Source organism: Oncorhynchus keta, chromosome 2, assembly GCF_023373465.1.
Source record: "Oncorhynchus keta strain PuntledgeMale-10-30-2019 chromosome 2, Oket_V2, whole genome shotgun sequence".
NCBI classification, from domain to species: Eukaryota; Metazoa; Chordata; class Actinopteri; order Salmoniformes; family Salmonidae; genus Oncorhynchus; species Oncorhynchus keta.
In genome coordinates this window covers 44227578-44241021 of record NC_068422.1, presented here as the reverse complement: position 1 = coordinate 44241021, position 13444 = coordinate 44227578, and the positions used below count along the sequence as shown (strand labels likewise).

The 13444-nt window shown below is 45.5% G+C and overlaps 1 protein-coding gene across 2 annotated transcripts in view; it reads left to right on the top strand.

Moving 5' to 3' along the window:
- The first annotated feature begins 12216 nt into the window (after nucleotides 1-12216).
- LOC118400957 (multimerin-2-like) overlaps nucleotides 12217-13444 on the top strand; it is a 31302-nt gene continuing 30074 nt past the window's right edge. For both annotated transcript variants that reach the window (XM_035798024.2, XM_035798016.2), the window contains exon 1: nucleotides 12217-12639. In XM_035798024.2, coding sequence (XP_035653917.2) covers nucleotides 12272-12639 — 368 coding nt within the window. In that variant the 5' untranslated portion in view covers nucleotides 12217-12271. The remainder of the gene's footprint in view (nucleotides 12640-13444) is intronic.

Sequence of the window (13444 nt, the reverse complement as noted above, 5' to 3'; positions counted from 1 at the left end):
TATCCCTGTGTTTCCTGTCTCTCTGTGCCAGTGTATTTATCCCTGTGTATCCTGTCTCTCTGTGCCAGTGTATTCATCCCTGTGTTTCCTGTCTCTCTGTGCCAGTGTATTTATCCCTGTGTATCCTGTCTCTCTGTGCCAGTGTATTTATCCCTGTGTTTCCTGTCTCTCTGTGCCAGTGTATTCATCCCTGTGTTTCCTGTCTCTCTGTGCCAGTGTATTTATCCCTGTGTATCCTGTCTCTCTGTGCCAGTGTATTCATCCCTGTGTTTCCTGTCTCTCTGTGCCAGTGTATTTATCCCTGTGTTTCCTGTCTCTCTGTGCCAGTGTATTTATCCCTGTGTTTCCTGTCTCTCTGTGCCAGTGTATTCATCCCTGTGTTTCCTGTCTCTCTGTGCTAGTGTATTTATCCCTGTGTTTCCTGTCTCTCTGTGCCAGTGTATTTATCCCTGTGTATCCTGTCTCTCTGTGCCAGTGTATTTATCCCTGTGTTTCCTGTCTCTCTGTGCCAGTGTATTTATCCCTGTGTATCCTGTCTCTCTGTGCCAGTGTAGTTATCCCTGTGTTTCCTGTCTCTCTGTGCCAGTGTATTTATCCCTGTGTTTCCTGTCTCTCTGTGCCAGTGTATTCATCCCGGTGTTTCCTGTCTCTCTGTGCCAGTGTATTTATCCCTGTGTTTCCTGTCTCTCTGTGCCAGTGTATTTATCCCTGTGTATCCTGTCTCTCTGTGCCAGTGTATTCATCCCTGTGTTTCCTGTCTCTCTGTGCCAGTGTATTTATCCCTGTGTATCCTGTCTCTCTGTGCCAGTGTATTTATCCCTGTGTTTCCTCTCTCTCTGTGCCAGTGTATTCATCCCTTTGTTTCCTGTCTCTCTGTGCCAGTGTATTTATCCCTGTGTATCCTGTCTCTCTGTGCCAGTGTATTCATCCCTGTGTTTCCTGTCTCTCTGTGCCAGTGTATTTATCCCTGTGTTTCCTGTCTCTCTGTGCCAGTGTATTTATCCCTGTGTTTCCTGTCTCTCTGTGCCAGTGTATTTATCCCTGTGTTTCCTGTCTCTCTGTGCCAGTGTATTCATCCCTGTGTTTCCTGTCTCTCTGTGCCAGTGTATTTATCCCTGTGTTTCCTGTCTCTCTGTGCCAGTGTATTCATCCCTGTGTTTCCTGTCTCTCTGTGCCAGTGTATTTATCCCTGTGTTTCCTGTCTCTCTGTGCCAGTGTATTCATCCCTGTGTTTCCTGTCTCTCTGTGCCAGTGTATTCATCCCTGTGTTTCCTGTCTCTCTGTGCCAGTGTATTCATCCCTGTGTTTCCTGTCTCTCTGTGCCAGTGTATTTATCCCTGTGTTTCCTGTCTCTCTGTGCCAGTGTATTTATCCCTGTGTTTCCTGTCTCTCTGTGCCAGTGTATTCATCCCTGTGTTTCCTGTCTCTCTGTGCCAGTGTATTCATCCCTGTGTTTCCTGTCTCTCTGTGCCAGTGTATTCATCCCTGTGTTTCCTGTCTCTCTGTGCCAGTGTATTTATCCCTGTGTTTCCTGTCTCTCTGTGCCAGTGTATTTATCCCTGTGTTTCCTGTCTCTCTGTGCCAGTGTATTTATCCCTGTGTTTCCTGTCTCTCTGTGCCAGTGTATTTATCCCTGTGTTTCCTGTCTCTCTGTGCCAGTGTATTCATCCCTGTGTTTCCTGTCTCTCTGTGCCAGTGTATTCATCCCTGTGTTTCCTGTCTCTCTGTGCCAGTGTATTTATCCCTGTGTTTCCTGTCTCTCTGTGCCAGTGTATTCATCCCTGTGTTTCCTGTCTCTCTGTGCCAGTGTATTCATCCCTGTGTTTCCTGTCTCTCTGTGCCAGTGTATTCATCCCTTTGTTTCCTGTCTCTCTGTGCCAGTGTATTTATCCCTGTGTTTCCTGTCTCTCTGTGCCAGTGTATTCATCCCTGTGTTTCCTGTCTCTCTGTGCCAGTGTATTTATCCCTGTGTTTCCTGTCTCTCTGTGCCAGTGTATTCATCCCTGTGTTTCCTGTCTCTCTGTGCCAGTGTATTCATCCCTGTGTTTCCTGTCTCTCTGTGCCAGTGTATTTATCCCTGTGTTTCCTGTCTCTCTGTGCCAGTGTATTCATCCCTGTGTTTCCTGTCTCTCTGTGCCAGTGTATTCATCCCTGTGTTTCCTGTCTCTCTGTGCCAGTGTATTCATCCCTGTGTTTCCTGTCTCTCTGTGCCAGTGTATTTATCCCTGTGTTTCCTGTCTCTCTGTGCCAGTGTATTTATCCCTGTGTTTCCTGTCTCTCTGTGCCAGTGTATTTATCCCTGTGTTTCCTGTCTCTCTGTGCCAGTGTATTCATCCCTGTGTTTCCTCTCTCTCTGTGCCAGTGTATTCATCCCTTTGTTTCCTGTCTCTCTGTGCCAGTGTATTCATCCGTGTGTTTCCTGTCTCTCTGTGCCAGTGTATTCATCCCTGTGTTTCCTGTCTCTCTGTGCCAGTGTATTCATCCCTGTGTTTCCTGTCTCCCTGTGCCAGTGTATTCATCACTGTGTTTCCTGTCTCTCTGTGCTAGTGTATTTATCCCTGTGTTTCCTGTCTCTCTGTGCCAGTGTATTTATCCCTGTGTTTCCTGTCTCTCTGTGCCAGTGTATTTATCCTTGTGTTTCCTGTCTCTCTGTGCCAGTGTATTTATCCCTGTGTTTCCTGTCTCTCTGTGCCAGTGTATTTATCCCTGTGTTTCCTGTCTCTCTGTGACAGTGTATTTATCCCTGTGTTTCCTGTCTCTCTGTGCCAGTGTATTTATCCCTGTGTTTCCTGTCTCTCTGTGACAGTGTATTTATCCCTGTGTTTCCTGTCTCTCTGTGCCAGTGTATTCATCCCTGTGTTTCCTGTCTCTCTGTGCCAGTGTATTTATCCCTGTGTTTCCTGTCTCTCTGTGCCAGTGTATTCATCCCTGTGTTTCCTGTCTCTCTGTGCCAGTGTATTTATCCCTGTGTTTCCTGTCTCTCTGTGACAGTGTATTCATCCCTGTGTTTCCTGTCTCTCTGTGCCTGTGTATTCATCCCTGTGTTTCCTGTCTCTCTGTGCCAGTGTATTCATCCCTGTGTTTCCTGTCTCTCTGTGCCAGTGTATTTATCCCTGTGTTTCCTGTCTCTCTGTGCCAGTGTATTTATCCCTGCGTTTCCTGTCTCTCTGTGCCAGTGTATTTATCCCCGTGTTTCCTGTCTCTCTGTGCCAGTGTATTCATCCCTGTGTTTCCTGTCTCTCTGTGCCAGTGTAGTCATCCCTTTGTTTCCTGTCTCTCTGTGCCAGTGTATTCATCCCTTTGTTTCCTGTCTCTCTGTGCCAGTGTATTCATCCCTGTGTTTCCTGTCTCTCTCTGCCAGTGTATTTATCCCTGTGTTTCCTGTCTCTCTGTGCCAGTGTAGTCATCCCTTTGTTTCCTGTCTCTCTGTGCCAGTGTATTCATCCCTGTGTTTCCTGTCTCTCTGTGCCAGTGTATTCATCCCTTTGTTTCCTGTCTCTCTGTGCCAGTGTATTCATCCCTTTGTTTCCTGTCTCTCTGTGCCAGTGTATTCATCCCTGTGTTTCCTGTCTCTCTGTGCCAGTGTATTCATCCCTTTGTTTCCTGTCTCTCTGTGCCAGTGTATTTATCCCTGTGTTTCCTGTCTCTCTGTGCCAGTGTATTCATCCCTTTGTTTCCTGTCTCTCTGTGCCAGTTCGTCTTGTAAGTCAACCAGCAGTTTTTCCCGTTCTCCTGCCTTTGCTATTCTCCTTTTTCTAGTCCTCCTGGTTTTGACCCTTGCCTGTTTCTGGGCTCTGTTCCCGCCTGCCTGACCAGTCTGCTTGCCTTGACCTCGAGCCTGTCTGCCACTCTGTACCTCCTGGCCACCCTGGCCACTCCTGCCACTCTGTACCTCCTGTACCTTCTGAACAGGTTTTGACCTTCTGCCTGTCCACGACCATTCTCTTGCCTACTCCTTTTTGGATTATTAAACATCTTAAACTCCAAAAAAGAGTCAGTCCGAGAATTGAACCCTGTGGCACCCCCAATAGAGACTACCAGAGGTCCGGACAACAGGCCCTCCGATTTGACACACCGAACTCTATCTGCGAAGTGTTTGGTGAACCAGGCGAGGCAGTCATTTGAGAATCCAAGGCTATTTAGTCTGCCGATAAGAATGCGGTGACTGACAGAGTCGAAAGCCTTGGCCAGGTCGATGAAGACGGCTGCACAGTACTGTCTTTTATCGATGGCGGTTATGATATCGTTTAGGACCTTGAGCGTGGCTGAGGTTCACCCATGACCAGCTCGGAAACCAGATTGCATAGTGGAGGAATTCGAAATGGTCGATGATCTGTTTGTTAACTTGGCTTTCAAAGATTTTAGAAAGGCAAGGCAGGATGGATATAGGTCTATAACAGTTTGGGTCTAGAGTGTTCCCCCCCCTTTGAAGAGGGGGATGACAGCTTTCCAATCTTTGGGGATCTCAGACGATACCAAGAGCGGTTGAACAGGCAAGTAATAGGGGTGGCAACAATTTCGGTGGATAATTTTTGAAAGAGTGGTTCCAGATTGTCTAGCCCGGCTGATTTGTAGGGATCCAGATTTTGCAGCTCTTTCAGAACATCAGCTGTCTGAATTTGGGTGAAGGAAAAGCGGCTTGGGATAGTTGCTTCAGGGGGTGCTGAGCTGTTGGCTGGGGTTGGGGTAGCCAGGTGGAAAGCATGGCCAGCCGTAGAAAAATGCTTATTGAAATTCCTCGATTATCGTGGATTATCAGTGGTGACAGTGTTTCCTAGCCTCAGTGATAGGAAAAGCTAGCCTTAGCTTTCCTAACTGACTGCGTGTATTGGTTCCTGACTTCCCTGAAAAGTTGCATATCGCGGGGGCTATTTGATGCTATTGCAGAACGCCACAGGATGTTTTTATGCTGGTCGAGGGCAGTCAAGTCTGGGGTGAACCAAGGGCTATATCTGTTCTTATTTCTACAATTTTTTAATGGGGCATGCTTATTTAAGATGGTGAGGAAAGCACTTTTAAAGAGCAACCAGGCATCATCTACTGACGGGATGAGGTCAATATCCTTCCAGGATACCCGGGCCAGTTCGATTAGAAAGGCCTGATCACTGAAGCCTTTTAGGGAGCATTTGACAGTGATGAGGGGTGGTCGTTTGGCCGCGGACCCATTACGCACGAAGGCAATGAGGCAGTGATCGCTGAGATCCTGGTTGAAGACAGCAGAGGTGTATTTAGAGGGCAAGTTGGTCAGGATGATATCTAAGAGGGTGCCCCATGGTTACTGATTTCGGGTTGCACATGATAGGTTCCTGGATCATTTGTGTGAGATTGAGGCCTAGACTGGGCCTAGATAATAATAGAGCTACAACACAAATCTTGGTGTGTGACAACCACTGCTTATTTCCAACAATCTGAAGGTGATTGATTGCTGGAGTGCAACCTGAAAAACTATTCCTTACTTTTCCATGATGCGCAACAAAACAGTTGCGTCTACACATCTGCTGTGTAAAAGTGTTATTGTCAAGATGTAAATTGGGGGTTCAATCATGTGGTTAAAAACTCCTGTGAACGTTTGTTGTCTGTCTTTGGGAGTTGGGCTGGGTTGCATGGGTTAATATATTTTTTGGGTCACGTTGTTGCGAAAACCAAAAATAACAAAACAGTCACATGGGGCGGCAGGTAGGCTGGTGTTTAGAGCATTGGGCCAGTAACCGAAAGGTTGCTAGATCGAATCCCTGAGATGACAAGGCAAACATATGTTGTTCTGCCCCTGAACAAGGCAGTTAACCCACTGTTCCAAGGCTGTTATTGTAAATTATAAGTTGTTCTTAACTGACTTGCCTGGTTAAATAAAGTTTAAAAATAAAAACATGGAAGGGCATCAATATAGGACCCATGCATCTGACGTCCCCCTCATGAAATGGAGAGGGAGGACCCATTAGAAGGTGGGTGCTAAATTACTCACAGTGGTGGGTTGTAGCATTCTGATGTCCTCACCCAGGAGTAACTACGCAGGCCTACACACTGTTACGGCCCAAGTTCACTGTACATGGATACTGATACAACTATCCAACCGACAGAGGCACTGTATCAGTCCCCTAAGTCCAACAAAACAACGGCTATCAATGAAAGAGTCATGAAAATATGTTAGTTAAGTTTTGATCTGGCAGCAGATAATAACAGCTGAGGCTGCAGGATGTCAATACCATTTGGACTAATCATACCACTTCACGACTGCCCAGAGGTTCCTAAACAGACCCGCTCACCATTTGCCCATGTTATATCAGCACTAATAGAGCCAACTATAGTCTCTGAACCTCAACTCCAGGAATCCATAGAGCTACATTATTGTGTCGGTAATAAGCTAAAGCCACTTCACAGCTATTACTCAAGTCTCCCCATATCATTCTCCACTTTCGACTCCACTTCAGGGAGTGGGAGAGAATAATGCAGTTCACGCTCACTGTAGTAGCTACTGTAAATTGGATAATGCAGTTAGATCAACAAGTATTTAAGCTTTCTGCCAATATAAGATATGTCTATGTCCTGGGAAATGTTCTTGTTACTTACAACCTCTTGCTAATCGCATTAGCCTACGTTAGTTCAACCTCATGCTAATCGCATTAGCCTACGTTAGCGCAACCGTCCGGTGGAAGGGACACCGATCCCAAAGAAGATTTCTTTTAAAGAGAAGACACCTGTACCATGTCAGATGTAGAGTTGAAATGTATTACATTTTGAGTTTGCATCCCAACATTAAACTTCATATACATCACAGAAGACTGAAATAATACAAAACTGTTTGACATAAAAACACTGTTTTTTTCCCAATTATGTTTATTAATGATAAAATTATGAAAAATATGAATTACATTCCACCCATGAGGCCACGTAGTAATTTGACTGCAGGAAAGGGCTACAATGCATTGGAATGTGTCATCAAATGTACACAATTCCCTATACAGTCATTAACACAATTAGACTCACACAGAGACCCAGACTACCTCATTAAACATATATTGCATTTAGGAATATATGAATGTACACTATGCAGTGAAATTAGTTTCCTTGAGAAACATGATGACAAGGGAAATAGGTTGCTTTCTCTATTGTGGGTCCCATGTGGGACGACCCCTTTGGGACTCCTGTGGGGACTCCTTCCTAAAGGATAACATCAGTAACCCGGTACAGGAGATGCATGAAATACCCCGAGGTTGTGTGACTCTCCCAAAAGTTTTCTAACATAGCTGGAGACAAGCTAAATGTCCAACTTTGATTCTTTGTAACAGGTTTCCTTTTGTTCCACCCATACTGATGGTGAGATGTCTGGGCCCCACATGAATTAGAGAAAAGCCTCCTCTTGGTGCCTTCGCTGTTTGGATGAGGAGGCCATGTGAGGTACTGGACCATTATAATCTAAATACATGAAAGCCCTCTAAAAAGAACTGTCCAATTATGCACATGAGCAGTTTTCAATTAGAACTGCAGTGTTAGTTCAGTATTTTATGGAAAATAATTGAATAGAAAAAGACAAGTAAAACAAATGGTTCAAAGAATTCTCACAAGAGAAGTTTGAGGGTAGCCTATATTAGATTATAGTTTCTCAGGGAGTGCTAAATAATAGGCATTTTCCAATAGCCATATCAATGTCACTGTCCATGTTGCTGCGTGGCGCAGTGGGACACCACTAGCAGACCGTGCTGGTGTCATGGCTGGCTGCTCTGAAGTAATATCTGTTGCGTCTCGTGTAAAACATTTTATGGCCTTGTCTGCCTTCCTCGCCCTGCTGTAGCCCTGTTTTGCTGCTGCTGTACGACTATACACAGGTGCATGATGGGAGGGACTGCAGCGATGCGCTGGTCTGCAGGGTGTGGTGGCTGCAGCCTTGGCATGGTGGGTCTGTCTGGAACGAGCTGGCAGCAGGCCCACTATTTGGGCCTTTATGTATCACTGCTCTGAATGCAGGAATTTGGTGGAACTGGGAATAGGGCGAGGATCATTTTCTTGCAACCCCGGGGAATTCTTTCTAGAGATCAGTTTGTCTTATTTGTTCCAGGAAATGAAATGTGTTTGAGTGGCTTGTTAGAGTGACACAGCACAGGGGCTGCTGGATCTCGTATATGTCTCAATACAGCTGCATCTACCACAAACACAAGCACACATTAACAGACATTAGGACACTTCTCAGATCGTTTAGGTGAAAGAATACCATGCCATTGTTTGAGGAGTACCTTTGTTTGAGGAGAGTGCACAATTTTGAACATGAAAAGTTATTAATAAACAAATTAGGCACATTTGGGCAGTCTTCATACAAATTCTTGAACAGAAATGCAATGTTTCGTTTGATCAGTCTAAAACTTTGCACATACACTGCTGCCATCAAGTGACCAACATTTTAACTGCACCTGAGCTGGAATAATACATTTTGGCCTTTCTCTTGCATTTCAAAGATGATGCACACACAAAATACAATAGAAGGGTTGTTTTGGTCTTTGTATTATCTTTTACCAGATCTATTGTGTTATATTCGCCTACATTCCTTTCACATTTCCACAAAATTCAAAGTGTTTCTTTTCAAATGGTACCAAGAATATGCATATTCTTGCTTCTGGGCCTGAGCTACAGGCAGTTAGATTTGGGTATGTCATTTTGGGCGAATATTTAAAAAAAGGGGCATGTGTATGAGGTGTATACATTTGTTTCAAAGTAGATTTGTTTAAGACAACCAAGAAATACTCTGTGTGACCCAGATGTAGCCCACTGCAGTAAAAGGTTAATGGGATACTTCATCTAAATTACACATTGGTTTCCTTTCCCTGTAAGTAGTTGGGGGCAAGGCACTGTTTCCAAATGCTAATGCTAACAATACCATGTATGTCATTGTACCGATATTAGCCAAATCATCTTTAAATGAATTTGTTGAGCTACACAATCAATTTGAGATATTTTATTATTTTATTTATTATTATTATTTATTATTATATTATTTTATAAGGATTTGGAAATAACGTGCGAAAAATGCTACAATAGGTACCATGAATTGCATCGGATTTGTGCCAAAAATTCTAAAATTCTAAGCATTTGAAAACACTGTCATGGAAACTAAACCATAGGATGGTTGCGGTCCAATATCCCTTTTTCATATCTACCATTGGAAACCCATGTAACATTACAACCACTGTTGATGGACAGGACACTATACACGACAGTACTGCATATACAGTTATACAGCTCTAAAAACATAATAACACAGAGATCAGTAATGACCAGAGCTCTCCCTCCTGGCCTGTCCCGTCTGGGCCTGTTGATCCCCAGCCCCAGATAGCCAAAGCGGCTGTCACCTCTCCCCCCAGGGTGTTTGGCAAAACAAGGCCCCGTCAGCTCTCTGCGTGTAAAACTAGTGCCACCTGCTGATGATACAGTGAACACTCACTCTCTCTTCATTTCTCTCTCAGCTCATAATTTACCCTGTGGTCCCTAGCTGCTTGGCTGCAGCCAATAACACCAAATTAAGTCTTTGATCACACGGACACCCGGCAGGGAGGGGCCCCACTACTAGAGCTCCACCTGGATGCAGACAAGGACAGTAAAACGATGTTGCTATGGAGAAGAAGAAAAAAATGTTTCCTTTCTTTTCAGTAAGAACCTAGTGCAGAATAGCTTACAGTGTCGAAGCGTCTTACTGTATTGTGCTGCGCTGTACTGTTTAATGGGCTACAGAGGTCCGTCTCTCCTCATACATAAGGGTGGGATTTCAGGTCCTGCTTCTACTAAAGAGTTACAGGGCTATCCACGTTAAAGCACCTTAAGGAGCACCGTAAATCCTACTATGGCGAACAAGTCTGTCCCAAAACACTGGGAAAGATAGTAACAGCAGCAGCACACATTACAATGTCAACTCTTTAAAGTTAGTGGGACACTGACACCGTCACCTCTCCGAGGTCCACGGGAGTAAGGTCTTTAATCAGGTCAACACCCCGCAAGGCTGTGGTGCCCGACGGTATTCCCGGGCGCGTTCTCGGAGCATGCTCGGGACATCTGGCAGGCATATTCATATTTAAGCCTCACCTTAATCTGTAATCCCCACGTGTTTTAAGATGACCACCATCGTTCCTGTTCCCAAGAACTCTTAAGGCTTCATGCCACAATGACTACCGGCCTGTAGTACTCACGTCTGTAATCACGAAGAGCTGTGAGTTGTGGCATGAAACTCCATCATCCCCGGACACCCTGGACCCACCCCAATTTGCATACCGCCCCAACAGAGCCATAGATGACGCAATGTCAAGTCCTCTCCACACTGCCCTCGCCCACCGAGATGAGATACTTAATACCTATGTGAGAATGCTGTTCATTGACTACAGCTCAGCGTTCAACACCATTGTCCCCTCCAAGCTCGTCAAACAAGCTTAGGACCCTGGGACTGAACACCTCCCTCTGCAACTGGACCCTGGATCCTGCCACGCTGGCCCACAGGGCTGTGTGCTTGGTGCCCTCCTGTACTCCCTGTTCACCCAAGACTGCGTGGCCACCCACGAATCCAACAGCGGATTGCTGATGACACGACGGCGGTGGGCCTGATCACAGCTTGTATCCCCAAGCCAGAAGACCACTAAATAGCTAACTAAAAATCCTACAATGTGATTTTCTGGATTTTTTTTTCTCATTTGCCTACACGGACTATCTGAGTTGACCGTTGTATTTTATTTTTTGCAATGTCTCTATGCACATCACAAGACTCTACACACACACACACACCCACCCACACCCACCCACATACAATCATCATATACGCTGTTGCTACTCTTTTTATCATATATCCTGACGCCTAGTCACCTTACCCCTATACATATCGACTTCTATCACTCCAGTGGCTCTCGGGGTGTGCAGCGGTCTAAGGCACTGTATCTCAATGCTAGAGGTGTCACTACATATCCTGGTTTGATTCCAGGCTGTATCACAACCGGCCGTGATTGGGAGTCCCATAGGGTGGCGCACAATTGGCCCAGCGTCATGCGGGTTAGGGTTGGCCGGGGTAGGCCGTCAATGTAAATAAGAATTTGTTCTTAACTGACTTGCCTAGTTAAATGTGCACATTGTATATATGGTACTGGAACTGACTGTCCCTGTATATAGCATACTTTCTTATTTATTATTTTTATTTCTTGTGTGTTTTTGTTCTACCTTATGCTATTTATAGTATTACATTGTTATTGATTACTGCATTGTTGGGTTTAGAGCTTGAAAGAAAGGAATTTCACTGTACTTTTGCACCTGACATTAAAAACTTGAAACTTAACATGGGAGTTACATCACTCAAATATTGGAACATCCATCGCCGTGGCAGCAGATGTATGATAAACCGAAAAACAATACAGTTTCAACTCACAACACTAACTCATCTGTGACCTAAACAACAATGTATAGTCATAACTAGGGTTTAAAAATTCTGGGAACTTTCAATAAATTCTTTGGTTTAATTCAATTTAATTTGGAGGATTCCCAGAATCAGGAGGGAATTAGCAGTACATTTGGAATCCTCCAACCAGGGAATTTATTGAAAGTTCCCGGAATGTTGCAACCCTAGTCATAACATCATTCATCTTCCCACTATCTATTTAAAAACGGATTACTCATACGGGTCAGTGTGGGGGTCTGTGTGTGATCCTGATGCATAGAGACAGAGATAACTAGAGGGAAAAGTCTCTCCTATGCAGATACATTTGACTGATTCCCTCTATCCTCTGGTCAACAACCCTTTACACCCCGTTAAAAGCCATCCAATCTCCCGCTCTCTCTCCGCCCTAACATCCCTTTCCTGCACTCCGCCAGTCAGAGGAAGAGAGACAGAGGTGAGGTGATAAGAACATAAGAAATGGGCCGCTTCCTCACCGGCCTGGCTGGAGTATGTGTGTCTGCGCGCGTGAGTGTGTGTGGTGAAGGTGGTGGTGGGAGGGGGGGTCCTAACGGCATCTCCAGCCTGCGGGCCTGAGGGAGGGAGGGGATGGGTCAGTAGGAGGCTCATTTCCGAGGATTGTTAGAGGGCTTTGAAAAGGGCTTTGGGTGGCTGGGGTGTGAGTGCATGTGTGTGTGAGTGAGGGGAACAGTGGGAGGGGACTCCTAGCCTGAGGAGGAGGAGGGTGACTTTTGAACATGGGGGCGGGGTATTTCCAAAACGTAACTCTTTAAAAACAAATAGCAGTCCCGGAGAGTTCTCAGACACTTTTGGCAACTAGCTAGTGTGGATAGATCAGGACCAGGCAGCGTAGCAGACATGACAACTGTGGGGGAACTGATGCTGCTGGTGCTGGGGCTGCTGGTGACAGCTCATTGTGAGGTCAGGGCCAGAGATCCAGAGGTGGAGGAAGAGGACCCAGGCCTGCCTCTGGAGAAAGAAGGCTTGGGTACCCAGGGGATGGGGGTAGGAGTCCATCCTGAACCTGGGGGGATTGACATTCCCCACCTCAGGACAGGACCCCGTGGCCATGAACCTGATGTGCCTGGATCTGCCCACCACCCTCTGGGGCATGGGCCACATGGACAACCCCATCAGGTTGGTCCTGGGAAAAAAAACCTGGGTCTGCTGCCCGAGGAGAGTGCTCCCCCACCAGGAGAGGGAGGGAGCTACCCAGCCCGCACTGGGTAAGTGATTATTCACAGTAGCTAGCCACCTCTCAGCTGACAGACAGCCTGTGCAGACACGTATTTATAGGAGAAGGAAAACACAGGGACAACCACCTGTGGATTGACAAACACACACATGCACTTCGCAGCATGCACATCAAACAGAATATTAAATGTTTGGTCTACCAGCATGTGTGTAATAACAGCTACCACCATAGCTGTGGGAAGCAGGGGTGCTGAGGGTGTTGCAGCAACCCCTGAAAAAAAGGAAAAAAATGTATGTTTTTCTTCACAAAAGTAGGCAACAACAACAAAAAATCCCAGCACCCCCAAACATCTTCCCGGTGGCTATGGCTACTACCCACGGTAAGAACGTGGAGCAGCTCACATATACAGTTGAAGTCTGAAGTTTACATACACCTAGCTAAATACATTTAAAATCAGTTTTTCACAATTCCTGTCATTTAAACCTAGTAAAAAATCCCTGTCTTAGGTCAGTTAAGATCACCACTTTATTTTAAGAATGTGAAATGTCAGTATAATATAAGGCAGCGCCTGCTGCCTTCCTTATACTATAGTATAGTATAATATATAATGCTTTTACAGTTCTGCCCACATATTGTCTCTAGGATTGAGGTCAGGGCTTTGTGATGGCCACTCAAACACCTTGACTTTGTTGTCCTTAAGTCTTTTTGCCACAACTTTGGAAGTATGCTTGGGGTCATTGTCCATTTGGAAGACCCATTTGTAACCAACCTTTAACTTCCTGACTGATGTCTTGAGATGTTGCTTCAATATATCCACATCATTTTCCTGCCTCATG